Source organism: Hetaerina americana, unplaced genomic scaffold (assembly GCF_022747635.1).
Source record: "Hetaerina americana unplaced genomic scaffold, ioHetAmer1.1.p SCAF_19, whole genome shotgun sequence".
NCBI lineage: Eukaryota > Metazoa > Arthropoda > Insecta > Odonata > Calopterygidae > Hetaerina > Hetaerina americana.
In genome coordinates this window covers 8703215-8730593 of record NW_027286752.1, presented here as the reverse complement: position 1 = coordinate 8730593, position 27379 = coordinate 8703215, and the positions used below count along the sequence as shown (strand labels likewise).

General features: G+C 35.8%; 1 protein-coding gene across 5 annotated transcripts in view; it reads left to right on the top strand.

Annotated features, from left to right (window-relative positions):
- The window catches only part of faf (ubiquitin carboxyl-terminal hydrolase-like faf), a 94099-nt gene extending 67092 nt beyond the window's left edge, over positions 1-27007 (top strand). For 4 of the 5 annotated variants that reach the window (XM_071584509.1, XM_071584511.1, XM_071584507.1 and 1 more), the window contains 15 exons: positions 280-421; positions 535-688; positions 818-968; positions 6938-7197; positions 7393-7622; positions 8813-9009; positions 11691-11818; positions 11941-12107; positions 14152-14307; positions 15007-15113; positions 15412-15641; positions 17885-18087; positions 18243-18392; positions 19024-19352; positions 22752-27007. In XM_071584509.1, the coding sequence (XP_071440610.1) occupies positions 280-421; positions 535-688; positions 818-968; positions 6938-7197; positions 7393-7622; positions 8813-9009; positions 11691-11818; positions 11941-12107; positions 14152-14307; positions 15007-15113; positions 15412-15641; positions 17885-18087; positions 18243-18392; positions 19024-19352; positions 22752-23127 (2980 nt within the window). In that variant the 3' untranslated portion in view covers positions 23128-27007. The remainder of the gene's footprint in view (positions 1-279; positions 422-534; positions 689-817; positions 969-6937; positions 7198-7392; positions 7623-8812; positions 9010-11690; positions 11819-11940; positions 12108-14151; positions 14308-15006; positions 15114-15411; positions 15642-17884; positions 18088-18242; positions 18393-19023; positions 19353-22751) is intronic. The other variant, XM_071584510.1, reaches the window with a different exon arrangement.
- The last annotated feature ends 372 nt before the right edge of the window (positions 27008-27379 follow it).

Below are 27379 nucleotides of genomic sequence, written 5' to 3'. Positions count from 1 at the left end.
TAAAAATATTTGGAGAATTTTTTGTCTGTGAAAAACCTTCCCAGTTAATTACATTGGTATAATTGTGTTCATAGAGACTGCTATTGAAATTAATTTTACCAATAATAATTTTCCATTTTAATCCCAATGAATACATATTTTGCATTATTTTTTTGTGATTCGAGAATTTTAATTTAGAAAAGGGACTTACTGTAAGTTACTGTCCTGTTGTTAGCATAATAAGTTGTCTCCCTTTTTATTTTTAGTATCCTCTTCTCATGTTGGGATGTTTTATTTCAGATATTCCAAAGAGGAACCATTTAGTGTGATAAGTGTTGATATAAGGAACCATAGTAACTTGCTGGACTCGTTAGAGCAATATGTGAAGGGTGAGCTTCTCGAAGGTGCTGATGCGTATCATTGTGAAAAGTGTAATAAAAAGGTCAGTATACCCTCAGGTACTTGATATTATTTTGAAAATTTTGGTGGAATTAGTTTCATGATTTGATGATGCCCTAATTATTTGCTAACATAATTTTTCTATGTATCCTTTAGGTGATGACTGTAAAAAGGCTGTGTGTAAAAAAGTTGCCCCCAGTTTTAGCCATACAATTAAAACGCTTTGAGTATGATTTTGAGAGAGTTTGTGCCATGAAATTTAATGATTATTTTGAATTTCCAAGAGATTTGGACATGAATCCATATACAGGTGAGTCTTTAATGTTTCTTTTACACACAGTCATTATTTTATTAAGCATTTAAGTATGTGTTAGGTGATAGATAATAATTTTTGTAAATTGTAAAATGGTTTTAATATAACTTGTAATGATATTTACAGTTGCTGGTTTAGCTAAACTTGAGGGGGAAGATATAGATCGTGATTATGAAACAGCAAAACCTGAAGTTTGTACCCGATACCAGCTATCAGGAATAGTGGTCCACAGTGGTCAAGCTAGTGGTGGCCATTATTACTCTTACATCCTCCACAGGTAAGACTTCATTCAATTAAGAATATTACTTAAAAATTCATTCATGAATATTTATTCAATATTGATTGTAAGTCAGGGTTTTTTCTTCAAAAAGTCTGCGACAGATTCAGCAATGTGTTTAGACTCTGTATCTAAACACATTGCTGCAAAGAAAATAAAATGGAGTATACTATTCCCACAATACTAATATTTAAACTAAATTGAGCATATGCACTCATATAAAAGTTTGAAATATAAGCACATAGTTAAAGTAATTTGTAAGAGAGGCATTTATATACGAAATAGAGAATTATAGGGATGCATTCATATGAAAATTATTACATATGCTTCCACAAGAAAAATACAAGATAAAACTGCAGTAAACAGTGAATTTAATCTCAATGGGTATTGGATTGACACAGACTGAAGATAGCTACAGTTCTAAGCTCAGCTCTAATAAGGCACAACTTGACTCTCTAAACTAAATTGAAATGTTCTTCAATTCTGCATACTTACTATATCATTTCATTCTGTCCCACATGCATATCCTTATGCACCCCCATCTCACCTGCCTAACATTTTCCCTACTGTCCCCGTTCTCCCCTCACAGTCTTCAACATTCCATCCTTAATTATAATGCTAAGCATCCATCTCTCCTGCCTACTTTGGATTTCTCCCAAGAATTCCCTCTCCTCCCCACCCAAATCTAGTGCTTCCTTGTTTCTTTTCCTTTCTGTTTACTTCTCCACGCTCACATATCAAAAGCCTCCAACCTATGCCTCATTGACCTTGTTTTTGTGTCGCGTAAAACTATGTTCCATGTAAGTGTTTGAACTAGCCTTTTCTTAATATCCTCACTAAACGTCCCTGTCATAAATGCCCTCATCCCTGTGATAGCTTCGTTGCCTTATAGTAATTCTTCTTATAAGGAAACAATTTTGGCCCAGAAAACTTCCGAGATAGGTGGACTCTTCATCTGCTCCAGTTTATGAACTCCTATTTTAATAGTTTACCCAGCCTTTCTCTTTCTGGAAAATCGCATTCTCTTCATTTTATTTTTATTGATTCACATTCCATGCCTATCGTCCTGATTTTCGAATGCGCTCACCAATGCTTGTAATACCTTGGCTGAATGACAAACTAAGCTTGGTCATCAGCAAACCAAACTGATGTTACGGATTCCCTGCCGACTTTCATTCCTATCTCCAGTTCTTCCCATGCCTCTTTATCATTTCCTCCACGTATATGTTGAACAGCGCAGTTGATCATGGACACCCCTATCTTACTCCTTACTCTACTATCTTATTCCTTACTCTGCCCATCCCAACTCCTTCCTCCAACACACCTGAACAGGTGTACGTTGTATACAGGTATATGCAATACGTAAATATGTTGCCATATTCAAATTCTTTTTCCTAACAGTTCCCATATCTTTCTATAGATGCTGTTTTTTAAAAACATCTTTTTGAAATTACTTAAGACCTATGGTAACAAGACTTGTCAAAGTTCCGATATGTTTTAAATATGTAGCTAGGAAGCACATGCTGTGTATTTAGAAAGGAGAAAATATTTTGAAAATGTAGCTGGTGAAGACATAATTAGTGAGAAATTTGAAAAATACCACCAATATATTTTATCAAATCATCCAAGAGGTTTGGGGGACTTCTAGACAACCTGCAATGCACGTGTGTTGTGTGTGTGTAGTAGGAGCAAAATACAGGATGCCAAAACTCATTGAGGTGCATTTGAAGATATTAAGCTGTTAATTAAGATGAGAGTCATTCATTTTTAATTTAAAACTGCCTGGTAACTGTTAAGCGTTCTTTTAGGTCAGGGCACTGTATTTAATTTTTTAAAAATTAGAATATCACTATGCATTTAAAGTTAAAACATCATGGCCATCCATTAGCTTTTCCTGTAAGCAAGTTAAAATTTTTTTATCTATGTTTTGGAGTCTGTAATTGTATTCTTTGTGGTGAATTTTTAGCCATAGCTTTGATGAGTGCAGTCTTGATTGAAATTTTGTGGTTCAATTTTGATAACGTTCTGTATACTTTTTATTAGAACCATTGTGTTAAAGTTGTTTATTAATATTCTGTGAATTTCCATACAATAAGGAAATATAAAATTTCGAGTCAGTATATTAATAATTAGCTAGTTTTGGAGCATACTACCTTGATCAAAAAGTTCCCGGAATAACCACCGTGTGGCGCTCCCATCGTTCCGATTTGAGTTCTGTTTTTTTTTGTTAAATTGGTACATCTGTTGTTGATATTCCCTTTAAATCTTAGTGTCATAACTTGACATTTGCAAAAGGTACGTAGCCAAGAGTACATCTATCTCTGTGTGTGTTGGCGATTTTTTACAATTTCAGAAATGGATTTAAATTTGCAACAACGAACTTGTATTAAATTTTGCGTAAAAAACGGATTTAGTGGCGCACGGACGTTGGAAATGTTGGAAAAGTGTTTCGGCAACGATTCTCTAAAAAAAACGGTCGTTTACCAGTGGCACGAGCGGTTCAGAAGTGGTCGTGAGTCAATCGAAGATGATGAACGCAGTGGCAGACCATCGACATCGAAAGTCGGTGAAAAAATTGATAAAGTAAAAGAAATGTTGGTCAATAACCGCAAATTAACCATCAGAGAAATAGCGGAGGACTTGAACATTGCCTATGGATCCGCCCAAGACATTGTGGTTAATGATTTGGGTTTCCATCGTGTAGCATGCCAAAAGACCTCAATTTCATGCAAAAAAGAGACCGTGTTGACGTCGCAAAAGACATGATTTGCGAGGCTGAATCCGATCCCACATTCATCAAAAGGATCATTACTGGAGACGAGACGTGGGTTTATGAGTACGACACGCAATCCAGACATCAGGCAAGTGAATGGCGTTCACCAAATGAGCCGAGACCAAAAAAACCACGTCGTTTTCAGTCAAAAAGGAAGGCAATGCTGACGATTTTCATGGATTACAACGGTGTAGTGCATCATGAATTTTTGCCAGAAGGCCAGACAGTAAACAAAGAGTATTATTTGGGCGTTATGAGACGTTTGCGTGAAGCAATTCGCCGAAAGAGACCAGAAATGTGGGCAGAAAACTCGTGGATTTTGCACCATGATAACGCACCGTCGCACAGTGCTATCATTATTCGTAATTTTTTGACGAAAAATGCAACAAATACCATCCAACAGCCACCGAATTCACCTGATTTGACTCCCTGTGACTTCTTTCTGTTCAATCGAGTTAAAAAACCATTACGGGGAACGCGTTTTAGCAGCCGAGAGGAAGTAATGGAAAAATCGCAGGAAGCACTGATGGACATACCGAAAACCGACCGTAACTTTTGCAAATGTCAAGTTATGACACTAAGATTTAAAGGGAATATCAACAACAGATGTACCAATTTAACAAAAAAAAACAGAACTCAAATCGGAACGATGGGAGCGCCACACGGTGGTTATTCCGGGAACTTTTTGATCAAGGTAGTATGTGACTGACATAAAACATGAAAATAATACAATAAACCCTCACGTAGCGCGGATTCATACAACATGATTTTCTCAAAATACAGGTTATCTTTGTCGACCCAGTTTCACAAGATTGGTGAATTTTCTTGCCAAGGTGTGGTGTCATTGATGAAACAAGCTTGCACATGTCTTTTTAATGCACCACATAATGTCAATATTACAAAGTCAAAGTGCTATGGGATTAAAACATCACATTTTAAAAAATACAGAAAACAGAAGCATTATGTGCAACAATTTTTCTGTGCAATCTTCATGTTGCATTTAGTGATTAAATATCCATTTTCAATCATTGTTACTGAGCAATATCATTTTGCTTTTTGTGGTAAATGTAACATTTCCTCTTTAATTGTGAGTTGCTGCCCTTTTCCACTCCATTTATTGTAATAATCTTTTTGGATACACACAGTCTGCATTTGACAAGAATCCCCATTTCTGTACTTTATGAAAGATCCCAGAAAGAGATTAACTTCTATGAAATATCTAGTATGAATCAGTATCATTATGTCCTGTTGTTCATCAGTAAACAGTTCAGTGTGTCAGTGTGCAAGATGCTACCCTAAATTTTAGTCACCTTCAGTTCCAGTAGTCGTGAAAAACAATTCTCAATGGAAGAAAAATGTAAGAACTGGTAAGGCAAATAGAAAAAGTGGAGTGTACAGCTATAACATTGGGCTAGAGAATTAAAATTTTTGAGAGAAAATAAAATATGGTGTAATAAGCCAAATGCTGAATCTACGATTCAGAACATAAGGAAAAATGAGGATACAACGAAAGCTAGTGTATGTATAATTACTGTTGGTGTAGCATTTGTGGCCAAACAATTGTCCATGTGATATTACGGTACAAAACTACGACACATGTGGATAAAAAATCAAAACCAGAAAAGATTGCCTTTGAGTTCAGCCATCCTGAAAGACAAGGTATTCCATCATGTATAAACTGTAAACTTTCATTATTATCGGAGTGCTAATGGATGCATGATGAAGCATCAATAATCGAAAAACGTGGATTACCAAAATACACAGATAATTTGGTCGTGATGTAAGCAGAGACTCCTTTTTCATGGTGTTAATAATTCCAGTTTTTTTAGCAATGGAAAGTACATTTTTTCAATTTTTCAACCATTTTTATAAGGGTAGAATAAAGTTTCATAAGATCAGAGAGCTATCATCAAGTGAATAGCAGAATGCATTTTCCTGTAAAAACTATCTGAAGCTAAAACCAATCATGAAGCCAGGAAAAAACAAATAACTGGCAAAGGATTAATTTTATAAAGGATTGCTATTGTGGATTCATATTCATCAGATGATATGGATGAAAATAATTCAGTGTAGATGGTTAATGACTTATTTGTTGCATAATGAAACTATGTATTGCCTAGCCTCAAAGGGGAATATGGAATTCTCAGGGCTAATGACTGCAAGTAAAATGATATTGGGAAAGTTCGGATAATTCAAAAATACTTAAATTACAATATTAATTACTACTGATAACTTCTGATTTTGTGAAATTAAAACATTTTAAGAAAGCCGAGGTATTTCAAACTTGTATTTTTCATGAAGGTTGTTGAAGTTTTTAAATTGAAAGCATTTAACTATCTTTACAAATGTATTTTATTAAAATTTCGAGGTGCTGGAGAGAAAAGAGAATAGCACAGATAATCTGCAAATAGATAATGGAGATATTCTATTGTTTCAGGCTTAACTTCGTGGAAGTAATTAATATCCATTACTAAAAAAGAAAGAAAGACTCGTACTTTTCCACAGATTTTTTAAAATCTGTGGAAAAGTACGAGTCTTTCTTTCTTTTTTAGTAATGGAGATAATGGAGAGTTTGCTGTACATTCATATATTCTTTGAAAACATTGTCTAATCCAGACAAAAATAATTAGGTACTATTTGTCTGACCAGTAATCAAATACAAGAAATTCAAAAGTATTTCCAGTATGTAGGTAATTAGTGTCCATAAAATACATGGCCAAATTGAATCCAATAGTTTGCAAATCAAGAACAAAATTCTGTACTTAACATGTTGTTATTGCTTTTCAAATAGTACCATGTCATAGCACAGTATTTCACCAACTGTTGGAAAGAGCATAATCACCATGCTCCATGTGTTAATTGCATTTAACGTATATTTTCTAAATTCTACTTAATTCAATTGACCATCTAACCCCAAATGTTATGGCTGCCAAAAAATTATTTTTTTTTTGATTGGAGGGCAACTACTGCTTAATGGAATGTCAAGTGATTCGTAGCATATAAACACATTTTGGGAAAATTGCTATAATACATGCAGGTAGTAATGGTGGCCCTCTGTTCTAAACTGAATTATATCCATCGACAGCAAGAAAAAGATGCTTTGAGAGTTGTTTTTCTGCCTAATATTGCATATTGCTCTGTTCTCCAGACTATCATTTTAATTATTAAAGTGGACCTACATGTTTGCTGATTTCAGACACACAGATGGCACATGTAAATGGTATAAATTTGATGACAATGAGGTGAGTGAGTGTAAAATGGAGGATGAGGAAGAAATGAAGACTCAGTGCTTTGGTGGTGATTACATGGGAGAAGTATTTGACCACATGCTGAAACGAATGAGTTATCGCCGACAGAAGCGATGGTGGAATGCCTACATGCTCTTTTACACCAGACAAGATGCAAGCAATGAAGACACTGCCCTTCTTGCTAAGTCACTTGATGAGCTAACATTGCGTAAGTAGTCTTCATATACATCAAGATTTTTGTTCATGAGATATCTCTCAGCTTTATTTTTATCAATTTTGATAGAGGGTGATGCGTTTTCATTGTGCAATTCAATTAGAGTTAGTATAATTGTGTGAATGTATGTGAGCTGTTAATTATAATGCACTTGCATTAGTAATCTCTTTTATCTGATCTAATTTGCAGCAGATGCAAAGTTGGGTCTAATGAAAATGCCACCAGCAATTGAAAGAAGTGTTCGGAAGCAAAATATAAAGTTTATGCACAATCGCAACCAATTTGCTGCTGAGTATTTCCAGTTTATTCGAAAGCTAGCATCATGTAACATCCCAACCATCCCAGCAAGGCATCCACACATCCTTGGAGGCCCCTTGCACTCTATACAGCTCCAGCACCACAATGCCCTGGATAAACTGGTGAGCAGGCTAGCCCATGTCTTTAAGGACAGAATATCCTTGATGTCAATTTCTATGAAATGGATGATGCAAGTGGTGACATAGCATCAGAAAAATAATCAATGGCTGAATAAATTGTACAAATTCATTTAAGATAATCTTTCCATAACTAAAAGTCACCAAGGAAGTTGAAAAAACAATTATGCATTTCAAACTTTAGTTTTTTGATCAATTACATCCCAAGTGCATTCCTAACCATACCAACTGGCCCTCTACTTATGAATTGAAAGAAATTTAAAGCAAGTCACTACAATGAAAGTAATAGAAGTGAACAATCTTGTCAATATATTGCATTAATACTCTTTAAGGATTCCATTAGCTGAACAGCTTTAAAGTTATAAAACCATTTCTATCAAGTTTTGTTTAAAAATTTCATTGATAAGCAACTCTAAATATTGGTATGCATGGTTACTTGAGTGCATGACATAGGTTTTTTTCCAATAACTGGAATTAAAAACAATTCTCAATTTAGGAAAGATTGATAGATGAAATCAGACAATTTTTTTCAACATGAAATATTCTTAATTGGTCATCTGTGATAATATAAGATATTTTTCCACCAAAATGTGAAAATGCTTATCACCCTACATAAATAAATTATTTTAGTCTGTTATTGTAATACTTAGCACAATATATTGGACACTAAATTGCTCTCGTAGTGATTGCTTGTAATTGCAAATTATTCAATGAATATATGAAATTGACAATTATAAAATTGCATCCATATTTTTTCTAATTGCAATTATTTTGAGCCATATGTTTGTGAAGGCTCATTTGTTTCACAAAAACTTAGTGACTTATCTGGCCTCAGTACCTCATGCTTGTAAAAGGATTTCCAATAAAATTCTGAGCATCTTCAAAATCACAATTAGTCAGCAGCATGAGTGGGTCTCCTCAAATCAGCTGATCATTATAAACTTTTAACATTCCTAGAAATAAGTTTTGACCAGGCGGTCATACTTACTATAGTATTATTTTAATAGTTTTTCCCTTTATTTGGGTCATTCTGGAGTGTGCAGTACTGGAAATGTTACTTGAGTTCGTTTCCCATAAAATTATGCTGTCAAGACACATTTTGTAGCAGTTAAATTCCCATTATGAATGCGGATATATTTAATAATTCAATGTCTTTCTCTGCATCTCAATTGCAGAGTCCGGAAGCAGAAGAGCTCAGTATGCTTAGCATTCAGTTAGCAGCTCGTTTTCTCTTTCACACTGGCTTTCATACGAAGAAGAGCTTAAGGGGGGCAGCATCGGAATGGTATGATGTGTTAAGCCATCATTTGCGTGCATCCAAGCACATCAGGGAATGGTTTGCTCATCACATGCTATTTGCTCATCCGCATAGGTGAGTACCTGATGGTGAAAGTAAAATTGACTTCCATGTATTACCAGAACAAGTTGCAGAATGACCATGCACATATCTTTGGATTTCTTACGAGGGTGCTGTGCTTGAATTGTATTTGACTCACAACTTCACAGTCATGTGTTTTACTGCTTAAAACCAAGCCTGCCCAATGTTTTCTCTCAATTAAAATTTTACTTGTCTACGGAATGGAAATTTCCCTGTTCCTCCATGTAATTATGTGTTCATGTCTCAGACTAATGTACAGTAGGGTCATAAGAAAACCACACCAATTCAGGTGTTAGCCACACTAGCACAGGTATTGAAAGTATGAAACTGAAAATTATTTAGAAAGCAATAACATGCATACAAAAACCATTCTTTAAAGTAATATGCTACCTATTTGTTTTCCGTGAAAAATATGAGAATACCTTGAAATGATGCGTAATGATTAAATCAACTATTTTGAAACAAATTTCTACTGATTCTTTTTTCTACATGGATTGGTAAGCTCACTGTTATACGATATCATTTTTTAATATTTTCATAATAGTATTTTGAAAAGCTCCGTAATGACTGACCATAAACACTAAAAGATTCACTTTGAATGTCTAATAGTCAAGAGGCTGGACTCCATATCAGAGTGTAAGAGTTACACCATGAAAATTTAAAATTTTGTTGAAATAATGCATACTGACTAAATATTAGACCTGGACGTTATTGTCATAACTTAAAGTTGCATAATCTTCAATTTGGGTAAATCTTGAAAATTTTCACTTCTTCATTGTTAATTAGTTTATGCATAAACTAATGGTACTGTTGTCTTTAAAATGAAGCCTGCCCCATGAGAAGTAACACCATTAATTAACTAAAAAGCAGTAATTGGTATTTAATCTTAAATATCGATCTAATGAAGCCTATATCTACTAGTGTTTTAAAAGTTGAGGGGGAAGGGAATAGCTGCAGAGGAGTTCATGTGAACTGTTGTCACTGTGATGGTTGGGAGTGGTGATGCATTCCATTGGTCCCTTAATGCATGCAGTTAAGGGGCCAACAGAAGTGCGCTCTACTTTCTGCATCATGTGTAGGAAAGTTTTATTTTCCTCAGTCCATACAGTTGTGCATGATTTGCTTTTTCTGTGGTAAATGAGGAAGAACAAGTGGTATTTTCTGTGCCATATGGAATTGAATTGTTTTGACATTAGTTTGATATCCAATTGGGACATGTATGTCATGACTTAAAAAAAATAGTTTTGATGTTAACCAAATAATGATAATACAAAAAAGTATGGAATGTAACAAGAATTTCAACTACAGTCAAGGGAAAACTCATAAACTATTTCAGTTGAACTCTGCTTAACAGGCTTAATTCATTCTGTAATCTTTCTTGTCAAATGAAAACTCATTAAGCAAATCAATTTTCCCTTATAAATTGATGTAAATTACAATAATGCATTCCATTTAAAAAATAGATTATGTACAAGGTTTGTTCAAAGAAAATTGTATGTACATTTTTTGGGGCCGTGAATCATCTTCATCTTTTATTCTATCACAGAATGAACCAACTTTGGATGCAAATTAGATTTGTCGGAAACAAAAATAATTGAAATACTTAGTTTAACGCATAGCAGTTTCCCATGCTCTCTCATGACCTCCGCATTACATTTAGCCTCTTCTGGACAAGATATTTCTTGGAGGCCCATGGAGTTTCTGAATGGTAAACAAGAAACGCATGCATTGGCACAAAGTAGCAGCGTGATACAATCTTCCATTGGCTTGTGGCCGGGCAATGAATTCTTATTCGATTCTATATAGGTTTGCTTAGGCCTCTTTTCCCAGAAGAGACCCATTTAGTAACAATTAAAAACATGTTGTGACTTGTGACCCTAAGAATCTATGAGCATCTTGAATTTGCCAATGAAGTTCTCTGCTGCCTTCGTGTTAGAGCTTGTTTATTAACCATGCCTCGCAATGCTGTGGATGCCAGTTCATTTTAATCTCTTAAAACACCCTTGGCTTCTCTCAAATACTTCTGCAATTGTTAATGATCCTAACATTTTAACAAGGTCCATAAATATCTCTTTCACCTTCTCGCCAATGGTATTTTCCTCAATAGTGTCTTCCTACTATTGCTTCTTGTTTTTCTGTGTTAGTGTCAACCATTCAACATCATTGGGAATATGTAATTTTGTATAATGCAGCTTTTTCTTTGGGGGACATTTTTGCTACGATTTGCATAAAAGATCCCAAATGGTGCAACAATGACAACTTTTCACAAAAAAAGATCCAATAGTATGTCTGAACACGACTTTAGAAAAATGTGTGATTACTGGCAACACTAAGATGATAGTGGAACAAGTGCTAAATACAGACTGAAGTAGCAGACGTACTATCAATCGAGGAATCCTCCTCGCCTTGTCACTCACTATGCAAAGAATCACTTGTTTAGCGAGTCTTTTCTTTTTATTTTTTCTCATTACGCAATGTGCTTGTCAAGTGAGATTCCACTGTAGTTAGGTTGTGAGCTGGCAATCTTCAGAGGTGGTGGTGTATAATGCATTTCAACAGCATTTTCCAGTGAGCTACAAGGATGGTTATTTCCTTTCTCTTAGAAATGTATGTTAATTGTTCCCTTTGGGATGTCAATCAATACCTTTTGCCCTCACTACATTTGTTTCTTTTAGGTTTTTTGAATACTTGCTCGTCTGCCCAACAACTGAAGTTCGTTCCGCCTTCATAAAAATTATAGTCCTACTCTGCCACCTCTCTCTCCAAGATGGCCCTTCACCATGTACTCATGTTCCTGGAGTTTGTAAGTTCAGGATTATTATGTTACTATTCTAATTGTGAGAATTATATGTTTGTCATCCTATTTGCAAAAGTTTTCATATATAATATGTCGTGTTTATAATGATCTCAATTTTGCCCTTCTAGCTATCCTTGTGGATCCAAATGCTACCCTGAGTGATCACATTCTTCATGCTGTGCTCTCATTGCTGCATAAGGAAGTTTCTGACCATGCAAGGCATCTCCCGCACTATTTTTCTCTCTTCTTCATGTATGCCAGTCTTGGTATACAAGAAAGGGCTCAACTTCTCAAGGTGATGTCATTTTCCTGGTTGCTTGAAAGTCATTGCACCTGTGTTCCTTAATCTTATATGTGAGTTTGAACTAACAACTTAATTTAGGGTGAAATAATTGGGTTTTGGATTGAATATGCTGATTTATGTAGCAAAGGCATGTGTCTAGTAGTGTGGGATACTCTTTTTTATCAGACTGCATCATTAGTAGTCTTCTTAAAATTGACCAAATGAGACAAATCTTCTGGTGAAGTTCATTGAATGAGGATTCAGATATCATAAAAACATTTCTATTGCATCTAACTCATTGAATTTGACTGGTTTATCTTATAATTAATCTAGTTCTTAATAAATATCAAGTACCAATCTCCTAGAACAGCGGCATATTTCTCTTTTATTATAAATTTTTTTCAATTTTAAGGCATTAGAAAGTGAAACTAATTGTGCCCTCAGTTTCCTCGTATTTATGGTATTCTGAGCAGAAAATGTAGGGTTTACTATGTGCAATACAAAGTGACCAAGTCATCTTTTGTGTGTGATATCTGCTAAACCTGTAAACAATGGAATAGTCGTGAAATGTTATCTATCTGAATACACCACTGTGTAGAGGGATGTGAAATGTTAACATGAACCAAGTTAATTCTCTGTATTCACTTTGTTTGAATTTAACTCCTGCCTCAAATAAATTCTCCCAACATCTGTCATAAAGTAAAGCAATTTATATTGTTTTATTTTTAATTAAGAGAAGTTCGTATTTTAATAGAATTAATGGTATTTAAAGTACTCATACAATTCACAGGATCTATGATAATGGCTTGTGATAAATAAATGTGTAATTTAAATTAAGTTATGGATTTTGATATGTAACTATTTATTCCGATATCACCGATGACACGTAATAGACATCTGCTCCTACAATTTGGGCAAAACCCAACTTTTCTCAGCACTAATAAGCCCTTCATGATAAAATAAATTATGTGAAAAGATATTGGAAGTAAAATTATTATTGTTGCTTTTAAGAGTGCTCGTGGCAAAATAGTTAAGATTGTGTGTGAATTGTGGAAGCCATTTTTATTTTAGAACACCATGATTTTTCACTGTACCGTCATGTAAATGTGTAATGGATGCATAAGGCTCGTATTCTAGGTTGTGCTGGCATTCTTTGAACATTTCAGCATGAATTCTACTTAAAAAATAATTTTTAAAAAAATTCTTGAAATATATGGAGAAGGGGAGACATCAATATTCCCCGAAGTACAAAAATACTCCTATCACGATTTTAAAAGTTTCATACGATCTTTAAAATAATGTATGACGACCTTAAAAAGGGGGTCAGGATGGTGCTGGGGCTAATGAATTGGCTTCCCACTGAGAGGTTTTGAATCCTGAAGATGGCAGATATTTTTCAGTGGCATCCCAATCCCTACTGGAGGTGCTTTGCAGAGAGCACTTTGAGTCAGTGCACCATCCATTGGATGGGACGTTAAACTGTTGACCCCCTTGGTGCCTTTCATTAAGAGTAGGCTAATACTGACACTGGGTTTCTCGTTACCCTTCCTCATTTCCCATCCATCCCTAATGGCGCAAATGACCTTAGCTGTCGGTTGCCTCCTCTAAAAACTACTTTAAAATATTCTGTGTATATTTTTTGAATGTCTAAAAATCTACCAAAGGCCGAAAGAAACTTGTATATTTGCCCCCTTATCCATTATAATTTTCAAGTTATAAGTTAAGAATGAGCTATATCATGTAAACATATCATGTTAAAAAGGAGCTTTTTCTGTTAATTTGGCAAAACCAAGCCAATCTTTCAGTATCTTGCCACTTAGCTGTGTTCATTTTCTTGGAAACCTCTTTCAAATATGTTAATGATTAACCAACAGTGTCTATAATAATTAGTTATTAGTTGCAATTACTTTTCCATGCTAAGAATTTTCCTTTTAATTTTATCTCATTTTAAAATTTTGTTCTTGCTATTAAATGTAAAACAATAATATTTAGATTAGTTATATTAATTTGGTTCCTAATGCCCCCATTTAATTTACTGAATTTCTTTACTCCACAGCTGAATGTTCCAACGCTTTTCATGAAAGTGGCTTTGGATGATGGTCCTTGTCCGCCAATTAAATATCAATACCTAGAGCTTACTAAGTTGCACCAGGTTGTGGCGCAGTTGATTAGGTGCTGTGATATCAGTTCAAATGCCATATCTTCGCAGCAGGTAATGATTCCCTCTTAGTTCAAGGTTTCACTGCATAATTATTGTGCCAAAATATGTTGTTTTAAGTCCTGGTAAGACCTTAAATTGTCGTATGTTGCATGTACATTTCAATAAGAGTGATAATTTTGTGCTTTGTTGCAAATGTATTCATTTTGATTTTTACCCAAATAAAATAACTTGCTTAGTATAAAATATTCATAATCATCAAATTCTATTAATTCGGTCGTGATCTTATGCTGATATTTTTGATGACCAGTAAGTAATCTATGGACATGCATTTCATTATTTTAAAATTTACATTTCATTCTTAAGTGTTATGTGATTTGTTACACAATGATACATAAACATTGATCTCAAAAGCATTGTGGCAAGAGCAGCTTAATGCTTGACCTTGTGTTAGAACTTTCTTAGTGGTTTTCATGGAAACTTCTAAATTTATACCAAGTCATAGTTACTAGTTTGGATTAAAAGCAAACCAGGAGAGTGAATTATTCTCAAGCTGTTTTTAGAAAACTTACGTATTTGATGGCTATTTCCTTGACTTCGACCTTGCCAATCCAAACTGTTGTAAATCAGTAATGTTTATTTGTGCCTGGTAACATAAATATTTATCTCAGTTATACATTTTTAAAGTTTTATTTGTGGAAGTTTATTATTGCATATGTACTTAATTTTTCAATTGAAATTTTCCTTTCACAGCAAGGAATGGGGCTTGTTTTACCCAACCCTTACGGAGACCCTAATTGTCCAGAATATATAATGCCTGTTCAGACCCAAGCAGCTGAGATACTTTTCATTGGAACCCAGTAAGTGACTACTTTTTATGTAACAGCTTTGGTTTTGTGTTAATCCTAATCATATTTTAGTTAATAATAGTGTTACAAGATAGTTGGCATGGTTCTCTTCAAATGTGATTAGTTTTCAATCCACCCAACCATTGTTCTTAAATGTTTACCATACATTTAAACTACAGACATTTTTTTGAGTACTTGAATTTTATACATATATTTTTGATGTGAAGAACATTATATTTTATTCCTTAAATGTAAAGATTTTTCAGAAAATTAATTTATTTTTTAAATTAACCTTAATTTCGTTTCATAGTTATGTGAAGAAGATAATAGAGGATGTGAATCCAACAGATGAAGTAGTAAAATTGCTTCAGTTCTGCAGTTGGGAAAACCCTCATTTCTCGCGAACAGTGTTAAGTGAACTACTTTGGCAAATAGCATACACGTATTGCCATGAACTACGGCATATCATGGACCTATTTTTATCCATGCTCATGCTTGAAGACTCCTGGCAAACTCATCGAATACACAACGCTTTAAAAGGTGGGTTGCTCGTTTAGTACCTTTTATTTCTAACTTAAGTGAACCCATGCCTCCAGATTAATTTCAGTGCATCTGATTGATGAATGAATATGAAGAGTTATTTGATCAATTAGGTTTACAAAGTGTAGCTGTACTTCCATTCATAAAGAGTTAGGGTAAATCTACAAATAAGTTATTATTTGATTTCAATTCCCGCAATTCCCTTCTCCCAATCAAGTAATCTTCCATGGTTCAATTAATTATTTTCCTGACTGATCTTTGATTGGTTTCATGAACTTTCCCTTCTTACTTCTTGACAGTGCTTTCACCGTCCCCCATAGCGCTTCAATTTCACCCTTAGTAAACTTTCCATATCCTAGCATACTGCATAACGATACCCTGCTTCTGTCACCCTTTTAGTTTCCGACTTCAGTTTTTATTCAATTCTTTGTTGTTTCTAAGTGTAAAAAATTTTGTGAATTCAAAGTTCTGCCTACTTTGATCGAGGGGAAATGTTATTTAAACCAGGTGTATTGACATGATTAAAATTCAAGCACTTACAGCATGGCAGTAACAGCTGTATACCATAGTGTTTAAATCGAATTAAAGAGTGAATGGTTTGTCTTCAAAGTTATGTGTAAAAAACAGGTTTTCTTAAATGCAAAAAAGTTATATTTCTGGAAGAAATCTCGAAAATAATTAATTAGAGCTTTGCCGATAACTCTAGTGTGACAAAATTTGATTCCAATATTTTTTTAATGACTTTCTTGTTAATAAATATGAATTAATAACTACTGAATAAGTAAAATAATGGACTTATATCAAAATTAAATTTTATAAATGAGTATACTCAAATTGTTTATTTTTGCAAATAATTTTCCTTTTTGAGCACTTTCTGCTGGTTTCTCCATTTCAAGGTGATAAAATAGAAAAATCGGAGACAGGGTAGAAGAGAAGATCGTGGACTTTTCAGAAAACCAATTAGTAGCACGTAAGGCTGCATTGGGAAAGTGGTTCATTTTCCTTTTCAGAAAACCAATTAGTAGCACGTAAGGCTGCATTGGGAAAGTGGTTCATTTTCTTCTTAAGTCGGTAAATTTTACTTGACCTGTCAAAATACAAGAATTGAATTTTCACTTATTTTTATCAGTGAAGTAAAAAACGTTTTCCTATGTTTTCAATCAAGGAACCCTAAAGTTAGCAGTATTTGGCAAACAAAAACTTATGTATGTTAAAGTATGCTGGCCCCCCTGATAATCAATCCACATTTGTACCATTTCTATACCTGTGTGCATGCACATCTGTATGCATTAGGTTATAATTATTTGGCATTTTGATAAATGAGACAAGCATATTAAATAATATTATATGAATGCTAGTTCTTGATTATTCAGTGCAGCATAACTCTAATGATAGTAATCTTTAACATTGGGCAAAAACATTGTAAACGTCAGCATTTAAGGAGGTTTGGTTTTTAAGAAGTCAATGTATGCCCCCCTTAGCTTACTTATAAATGGGCTCAGCTGTAGTATGCTTTATTTACTGTACCTATGTATTCCGAACCTCTTGAGTATATATAGTCTCTGTTTCAACAACATATTATATTACCTGATCCAGTGTTTCATTCTCTTCTACTGTGATGTAACTATATCATTTTCATAACTGCTATAGTTTTCGACAGGTTGATTTTGTTGCCGAGTCATTTCTTTTATTATTTTTTCTCCATATCAGCAGTACTTTCCAATAATTTAATCCACCATTGAGCCGTCATAGATCTTAATTGGTGGTTTAATTGGTCATTTAATTTTAATAATCCTTCTTTTAAAGTTACCTGATTGATCTTAATATAGTTGCTCCTTCTAATGAAAATAAAATTTCGTGAGTGAAGGAAAAACTATATTCAGTACAATATGTTGTTAGTTGTATTCATGTTTAAATTAATTTTTTGTTTCCTTTCTCAATCCTCACCAAGTTAACAATTGTTAATCATTTACATTGACATCCTAATAGCCTCAGGAAAGAGTAGTGCTAGTTGCCTCTTTTCTCACAACTAAAGTGAATAGAAAGTCGTGTCATGAATCATTATGTCTGCACGTTTTTATTGCTAATTGAACCTGAGATTAATGTAAATCTGAAAATTTACTTAAAATATATATGCTGACATAAGTTGCAGAAAATTTGCTTTGTGGAGTCCATTATTCTAATAAGTTTTCAGGAGAATTGACTATATTGCAATGAAGATAATATATATTATTGAATTCCAGGAGTCCCGGAGGAAAGAGATGGTCTATTTGAAACAATTCAACGAAGTAAAAACCACTACCAAAAGCGAGCCTATCACTGTATTAAGGGAATGGTAGCTCTATTCACCAAGTGCCGTGCTGCTTATCAAATCCTTGTATGCAATGCAGAATTGAAACGGAAGTGGTCATTGGCTGTTGAATGGCTCCAGGATGAGTTAGACAGGGTAACTATGGCATAGAATTGAAATGTTAACTTTTTCTCAGGGATAGAAGGAATTATGTTGATATTTAAAAAATAAATGGATACATTCTGTATTTATTTTATTCCTTCAAAACCCTTTATTATCAGTATAACATAATTTTTTTTGTCTTCCATAAGCAGCGACCATATGCCCAGAACGCACAGTATAGTTACAACAATTGGTCTCCACCAGCGCAATCAAATGAATCTGGGAATGGATACTTTCTGGAGCGATCAAACAGTGCTCGGAAAACATTGGAGAGGGCATTAGAACTTTGTCCAGAGGAGGCATGTTACTAATAATTTAATTTAAAATAGCAAGTCAATGCCTAGCTTAAGTTTAGATATTTCATTGTGAATATTTATAATAAATAATTGTTAATTATCATTGGTTATTTAAATGAACTTCATTGCCATTCATTTATTGTAACACTATACAGCTATATATATTTAAGCTAAATTCACCTTGACTTAATATATTTGAAGTGATCGCAAAAACAACATTACAGCTGTATTAACACAAGTCTAAGAAAATAACAAAAAATGCTATGGCAATCAAAGTTCATTTTGAATTACAAAGCAGTATACTTTTGTTATCCCTTAAGTCCGTCATCACTGGCACCTTTCATGATTTGAATCGTTGACGAGTACAAAAGAGCAATGCTTATCCAAGGAGTGGATTATCTATTTTTTAAGCAAAAGTTTTCCTTCCCCTCTCTTCCATTCAAGTACTTCCTTATTCTCGCATCCGTGCAAGCCTCTGATGCTACATAATCCAATATATCCCGTTATCATGGCTCTCAAAGCATATGCAACTGTCTTGTTCATTCTCTACCACATAACCTTCTTGAAGTGTGATGTACAAATTTTACTATGTCCATATGTTAACACTTCTGCTTTGGATACTATCTGCATCTAGGAACCAGAGGTGGATGAAATGTCGGAGGAAGGAGACAGCCCGCAGCCCCCAGACGAACACCACCCAGTCACAGGAGTTCAGAGCCAGGAAGTGAAGGTGATGGTTAGGGGTTCTCCGAAGCCCTTCTTCAGCCCAACCCATGGGCACCCGAATATGGCGCAGGTTCAGCAGCCACCGCCAGCACAGTCGACGGCTGCCCCCACCCATCACGTGCAGCAGCAGCAACCCCAAGTCAATCATCCAATTACCACGTCCCCTTCGTCCTCACCTTGCGTGGGGGGAGGGCCATCTCTGCAGGGTGGCACAAGGACCATACCCTCTGGATACAGGTCAGCCCCTTCTCACCTCCCAGCAGAGGCTATTGCCTCTCCTTTCCAAAAGCAGAGAGCCTTAATGTTCATGGCTCGAAAATAAATTAAAGATTAACAGGAATTAGTTTGTTTTTAAGCAATCGCATTCCATTTCCGGTACGTCAGCCTGACTAATCCTTCACAAATTTATCCTTGTTCACTGTTTATTTATTGTTCAACTCTCTTCCTCTGGCTTATTTTTATCAAGGAATCTCCTCCAAGGCCCTGAGTACACTTAGCGTAGATTTTCTGTCAGGTGCTGATTACTCCACATGCTGTTTTATCACCTATGCAGAAGACTTTAGTGAGCACTCTCCCTTTTACCTAGTGTGTCACAGCCAGCATATTTGCTTATTATACAAGTACCTTTAATATCTAACTGTTCCTTTCAATGATAGCTGTGATTGCTGTTATAGTGGTATATTATGACACTATTACAATGTCCTAATTCAATAATGTTTATTATTTAATGGTGAAACTGTTTTCTAATGTTTGCAACTTAATTTTCTTTTACCTTCAAGTTGAAAAAACATCTTCCTATTTTGGCATTATATTTAAATAAATATAACTAAATATTTATAAATAAATATAAATTTTAAATAAATTCTTACATGCAATTCATGACAAATATTTATTTTTTTTAAATCCAAGTTTTGAGCCTGCATTAATGATTTATGAAGAGTATGAAAATAATAGAATGTAGCATTCTCATAATTATTTGATAGCCCTAGATGTATTTGAATCCCAAACATTTGAGTTCAGCTAAGATCAAATCAGTTAGTCATTAATTTTAAGTTTTTCATGCTTGAAGTAAATTACATTTTGACCTGGAAACTTGAATTTTTTTCAGTCTTGTGTCCTTCCAATGCTTCAGGCCAGAAACCACAGCCTTAGCTGAATGCTCATTGACGTATTCTTGATAATTATTATTTTGTCAAATTGATGAAACTGTCGATGACTCTAGAAACAAAGCTAGAAAATATCCTAATGACCACAGTTTTGGTCACATCTTCATTTATAGTCCAAAGAGAAGGAATTAAATCTATGTACTATCAAAAATGAGTCGCCTCAATGTCATATAGGACTTTTTCTGTGTGACTGTGTATCAGAATCTTAATGTTCATCTTCACTACCACTCCTCATCAATATTTTATGTATTTTTTATTCAGTATTGAAAGTTTTCTTTGGTATGTTTCCTAGTAATAAAGAGCAAGTGAGTCATAGCATCACAAATAAAATGCAATGTGGATTAGGCTAATGAAAAATAAAAAAGCATAATTCTCAAACTGGAATGTCCCAAGGATAAATAAGAAATGGGTTTTCCAGAGCCCATTCTTTAGGAAAAACCTGCTAGAAAAGCGATTGATTTTGAGAAAACCCTCATTATCCAAATGCATTCATGCAAGAGGTAAATTTATATCAGAAGATGGAGATCATTAGAGCAATAGCACAATCACTGCCCATGGGGAAGCCATACCATTGCCTCATTTCAGGTACGGAAAGGAATTTAAAATGAATGCTGAGGGTTCCCTTAAAGCAATGGCATGGTGAAACATGAGAAATCACATTAATTGAAGACAGGAAAAGTTCATCCAAGAACAATTTTAAGAGTTTTATTTTGTGAGGTATTCAATGCTGATATGTTTGTGTTTTAATGATTTGTTTCTGAATTTTCCACTGAAAATGAGCATAAATATAATAAAGTTGTGATGGAGGATTCAGGAAACCAGTAAAGATGGATGTGAGGGTTGTTTAAAATTTCTCCATTGATGCAATATTTTTTTTTGAGGACTGAGATCAGATTTAAAAAATGTGGTTGAGCTGAAAGTACACGGGCACATTTTATGAATTAAGCCTTCAGATGGCTGCATCATACAGTGGGCAGGGTTTGTATAGCTGCTGCTAGAGAGAGAAGAATTTTCAATGCATAAAACGTCGTCAGTTAATGTATAAGAGTTGTAAGTAATCATTCATTTTCCCTTGTGGCATGGTTTGACATCCGTGTAGAAATCTGCCATTGAGTGAAGCATGTGGTGATAGTTTAATGGATGTGAAAAATGCTTGTAGGTGCAACTGTTGGAAGAACACCCAGTCATTCAGTTCTAATCAAGTCGCTCTTTCATCAGCAGTTTTTTATTGGGAAAAAGGGACGACTGTAGAAGTGTTCGCAGTGGCCATGAAGTAATGACACCAGTGTAAAAATTTGGCTCATCTGCAGGAAGATTATGTTTAGAAGTAACGAGTTTCAACCCCCCAATGCAACTAGTTAGAAAGACAAAATTATGAGATCTTAGAACATGAGCGTGCCTTGTGCATGGCAGCCGTAATTGAGGCAAGAAAAGAATTACTTCAAAAAAATAACTAGGCAAAATGTAAAAATCAGTTCTAGTTAAAACTAAAATGAATCAAGGTGTCATCTATGAGCGGGCAGGTAGGTCGGGCATAAACGACTCATTCGACCACCTATATATGTGCTGAGTAAAGGGTAATCCTCATTAAATACGTGAAAAATCCTAAGAGAATGACAAAATAATTATGATGAGGAATTAAATATTTTTGGAATAAAAGAACATAATTAATATTCTATAGAATCTCTGATACCTAATTATGCAAAGTATTTTAAAATAGACACTGCAAGCTTAAAACCATGGAAATTTAAGTTGTAATCGTATTTTATACAACCCTGAATAGAGCTTTTTCATTCATTCAGGTTTTGAAATTGCTGAAGAAAGATACATTGAGGGTGTCTAGTATCATTAAAAAGTAGATTGAATTATGGTTGGATTTTTAAATGGCCTTAAACGATGCATTGAATTAAGAGACTCAGGCCATGTTTTATTATTATTATTTTTTTACCAACAGGTTCAAAGTTAAACGTTTTCTTCTCTTTTTATGATATTGTGAACATAGATATAAAATCTATAATAAAAATGGAGCAATTTGTAAAATATCCCTTCCATCATACACTGATATCCAATTTTGTATACATGGAATATCTTTAGGTTGTTTTCAAAAGTTCATTGATTTAGTAGTCAGGTTGGAAATGTTTGTTGGTGTCCACTCAGTCCAGTCATTGCATGGGACTCGGACGAGTGAAGAAAGGAGACACTTTGAAAATCGTGGAATATTTTCATGAATTTTACCAGTACCTTTTGGATTATTTTATCCTTAAACCTTTAAATAATGGATTTTTTTTAACTCTTCGCCTCACACCATGGCTAACGCTTGTTAACAACGCAATGTGGCGGAAGCTTGCCACCAAAGAACACAATTGTTAGGAAGAGTGAGTGGTTTTGTGTTTGCATATGCATGCCCATTTCTCATTTTATTTTTTCCTCCTCCTCCTTCCCCCCCCCCTCCCTGCCATGACACTTACAGGGCACGCATGGGTGTGGTGAGGGAGAGTGGTATTGGTCTGATGGATCTCGGTCTGGCTGTGGAAGGCATGGTGAGCGGCTCGCTGGTGGGTGATGACAGCAGTAGTCGGACAAATGCCGGATCGGGCGGGGAGGACATTTCGAGTGGGAGCACGGGTGCACCGACGCCCTCGCCCAGCCACCCCTCTCCCGACAGCGGGAGGCCCCCCACGCTGGAGGCGTTGGTGTCTGGCTCAAGTGTGGTCGGGGACGAGGGGAAGAGTGAGGTGACAGGGGTCGAAGGCGAGGGCAACGGCAGCGGCAACGGTGGCAGCGAGAGCTTATTGGCCAATGATAAACCGCAGAGGTCTTCCAGCAATCCAGATTTGTTAGCATAGCCCCTGCCCTGTTTGTGTAGCCCCCTCCCCTCCTGGATCCCATGCCCGACCTTGCCCCAGTCGGTCAGCACCCGCATTCCACTTAGGGCGCAGGTCAGCTCCATCTACGGCTCTCGGGCGATTCTACCAGAGTTGGTTTACTGACTTAAGCATGGCATGAGTGGCAAGTTACCCAGCTGCTCATGTAGTCTTGGAGGGGCACTTGGCCAACAATTGATGCTGTCGCCTTCTGCCTTTGGCCCGTTGTGGATTTGAGCACTCGTGCACCCTTTCTAGTCTACATTCTTTCCCTTTTTCAAAGTTCCAGTGGCCTCTTGTCGATGAGCTGCAGAGAGATAATGAGCAGATGATTGGACCCAGTTGGTGGTGGTGGTGACACCTTTATGTTAGGGAGTGACTGTTTGAGAGAGAGAGAGAAAGGATTTAAGTCTTGATCAGACCACTTTCTACCCCCCCACCCCCTTCCCATGCTGCCTCTGGAGGGCTTTCCAAAATAACCGTAACAATTAGTTCCAGTGATGGTTGGATTTTAATGTACAGAAAAAAAACCTTTTAAAAAACTCTCCGGATCCAGTGGTGGATTTCCAGCCGGGCACGTGGAGTCTTGTACACTTTGAGTACACTGCTGATAACTTACATTCAATTTTCTGTGGAAAAATGTGAGTTACTCGTTGCACGTTTGAAAGGAAGAGATTTGATACCAAGAGAACCATGATGAAAATGAAGTCTGATGCGTGCTGAAGTGTAGTCAGGTAAGAAGCGTGGTTCAGAACTCAGGATGTGCCATAATATATTGTGTGCATGTTGTGCCAAGGTTGATGATAGTGAAGTTGGGTGTTAAACAAGAAAGAGAGAGAGGTGGTGATCAATATGGAGAAATCGTAGGGGAAGAAAATGAACTATTTTTTTTATTTTCTTTTCTAGACTGTGGAAAGTCAAGGATATTATCTGCAGAATAGATTACTGTGGGTGTGTTATCCTACCATCAGATGTGTGAATGTCTAAGTGAGAAGGGTAGTGGGTTGGTATTATTGGACTTGTTTCATATAATGTTGAGGATTTTTATTTTTTTGCTTTGAAAATGAGAAGTGACTGTTTCAATTCTTTCTTCAATTCAACTACTTTTAAGCCTGACCTACATCTGTTCCGTATGATGTTGCCTGGGCACTGGCCCATCGTCCCTGTCCTGCCCTCCCTTCCCTCATTTGCCCACGCCCCCTCCTGTGGCCACCCCTTTTAACCTTTGCCCCAATGAACTGATAGCTGGGGCTCAAAGGAATAGTGGTGTGGTTTTCCTGTTCTTGTTTCAACAAAACCATCGAAGAAGATAGCTTTTTCTAATGCAGTTGGTCCAATGGAATGGTGTGTTTTTAAACAAAGGAACTGTGTGGTCACAATTTGTGTTGAACAGATGAATGAAAATTGTGGTGTTGTTGTAAGTCAGGTTGAAGATGTTGAGAAGGGACTAAACGACTGTGTATTAAAATAGACTGCTGGACCCTGCCTGTGCAAAACTTCCCGTAGCCTCTGGAGACCTTTCTATGTCTTTCTACCTCGTTATCCTATTTCCTGGCTTTCATTTCAGTAAGTTCATAGCCTTGCAAAAGATCTGCCCACAGTACAATATTGCTCCAGTCCTTATTTTCTACTACCTTATCCCCAAGCTGAAATTCCAATGGCCATTTTGTCAAAAATATTTCATTTCCCATGTTCATCTTGATAAATCAGGAATTAATATTCAAAAGTTACATTTAATTTACTGTATGTTTATCAAATGGGCAAGATTACTCCAGTCAAGGTGGTCATTATGTAAGGAAATTGTTTCTTCAGGGCTGGCCTTCATAGTTGCTGCTAAGAAAGGAATTTCTCATGTAATGCCACCTCAAACCCCCTCAGGTATTTCATCTGTTTAAACATAGTCAATGAGTAGGAATAAATTCCTTAAAAATTTGTTTAATCCATCACAGGTTGTGTAAATTTCCCCCCGGAATATTCACATGCAAGGCTAGCCATGAAAACAATGCATTTTGTGACCTCCTAATTTTGTGAGGAATAGTAGAAAAACATCCATTCTCTTGTTTATTGTGCCTTCCAGTTGCATCTTATGCATATTTTATCATCTGGCCCCTCTTTGCATTATTTTATACCTGTTACATTCTCCCCCAAAGCAAGCAAAACACGCCAAGGGGGTCACAGGCTCTTTAGAAATTAACAAACTGTGTGTGGCTCTTGAGAACTTGAGCAAGGAACTGTGTGCTGTGATTCAGGGATTAAATTTGCCCCTGTGCCAGCAACAGTTTTGATTTTATACATTCAAAAAGCTCAATTGGAATGAGTGCTATAGCCCAATAGTGTATGCTAACTATCAGAAATTTATATTTTAATCCACTCTTATCTTTTTAAAAGTGGCCTAATTGTGGCTGATATTGAGTTCCTCAAGGGGGTTGGCGTTTTGTATATCTTTTATTGTTTTTGATCATTGTTGATCTTATTTATTGTCAGACCCCTTGTATAGTCTAAAAGATTTTTTTTGCTCTCTGGGTTACTCATTGCCTTGGCCCAGGTTGTTTTGGGGGTTCGTGATGGGCTCTTTATAGCTGGTTACATGGTGTTAAACCCTGGGGTTAATGGTGACCTCTTTGCTGATAATTATGGCATTCCCCTTTCATGTACATTGTAATTATTGTTGGTATTACCCTCTATGGGCCTTCAGAATACAATGTGGTCCATTATTTCTTAAGTGCCTCAAATACTTCTTAGGCCAGTCTTCTTATGTAGTCACCATTTCCAAGTCTTCCTTTTCTATGTTTTTGATCCCTCAAAAATTCTGTTGCTTAAGTCAGCACTGTATGTCACAAGCCTTTTGTTTTAATATCCTCATAGCACTCCAGGTTTTCTTGGAACACCATTTTGTGAATGCTTGTCAAATAAGGCAATTTATGCATTGGAGTGCCCTGGCAAAGGCCAAAATCCTCTTCCTTGTGTTCAGCATGCAAGTGATTGACATAATTGTTTGGCCAGAAAGCCCCAAAAGAAATTCAGTAGAGCCCCACCTATCTGAATCTCTTCATTGGCAGTGATAGCAATCGTTCTTTCTTTGGTCAGAATTTTTTATATTAGTGACTTCTAGGCAGAGTCCAACATTAGGGCACTAAAACATGGAACTGTAATAGTATTTCATGTAAAAACTTTCGATTAATCATTGTGTTGCACTTGAATAATGTCCACTCCACATCCAGTGAATACAGATAGTTGGGGTTTTACCACATGCAAGGAAATAGGTCATGCATTATTTCATCGCTTGCATATCGTGAGAAATTTTGCAAATCTATATAATGAGTTGTCTCAACTCTAATTTCTTACTTCTATTAAACCATAAAACAAAGAGGGCAAAACTCTAAATGGGCATTTCTTTAGTAATTTGTTCAACCTCACCTTGCTCCTCCAAAGAGGTTTGACTCTGGAACTTTACATATGGGGTTGTGCGAGGGAATTCGCTCCACCCCTGAGATATGACCCTAATCCTCCACCAAAAAGTTTTTACCGAGTGAGCTCCTGCATCCTTTGCCCTGAAACCTGGCTTAAGGCTACCTGCATATCTTGTTTGGTGCGATGGATATTATTTCTGACCAAGGGAAGAGCTGGAAGCTCCTTGGTCACAACCTTCTGTGGCACCTGCCTTAGAGGTGGGTTGTTTAGTGAGGGTAGTGAATTATGGAGGGTACGAAATACCTCCCGAATCGGGAGTAGATGAAATGCATATTGGTTGCAGTGTCAGAAGTTGCTATGGCCAGCAGCTTTATTTGTTGATTTGGTTGAACATATAATATTTGCAAATGCCAATTGTAACTAAAAATAAAAAATATTAAATTATGCCATATCTCGTGTTGCGGCACTTATAATTTATGTTTTGCTTGTATAGTGCTTGAAGTGTAAGTTTTTGTAATACAAATTGTCTACCAAACTCCCATTGTTTAATCAATGCAGAATAGGTGTACAAATGTAGATATTATTGAATGAACTACCAGTGTAAAGGTAATTAGAAGTTGTCTTGAAAATGTGGAAAAAAATGAGTGAAATGCTCTCTAGCAGGAAACTTGCCTTAAAAGGGAGGGGAGCACAGCGTTCAAAGAAAAGACTGCAGAAAAATGTTTTTTACTCTGGTTAAGGCTGTTCATTACAAGGCCAGTGATTTTCAGTGAAACCTCTTATGAATCTGAGCAATTTAACAATTTTTGCAAGTTCCAATTTG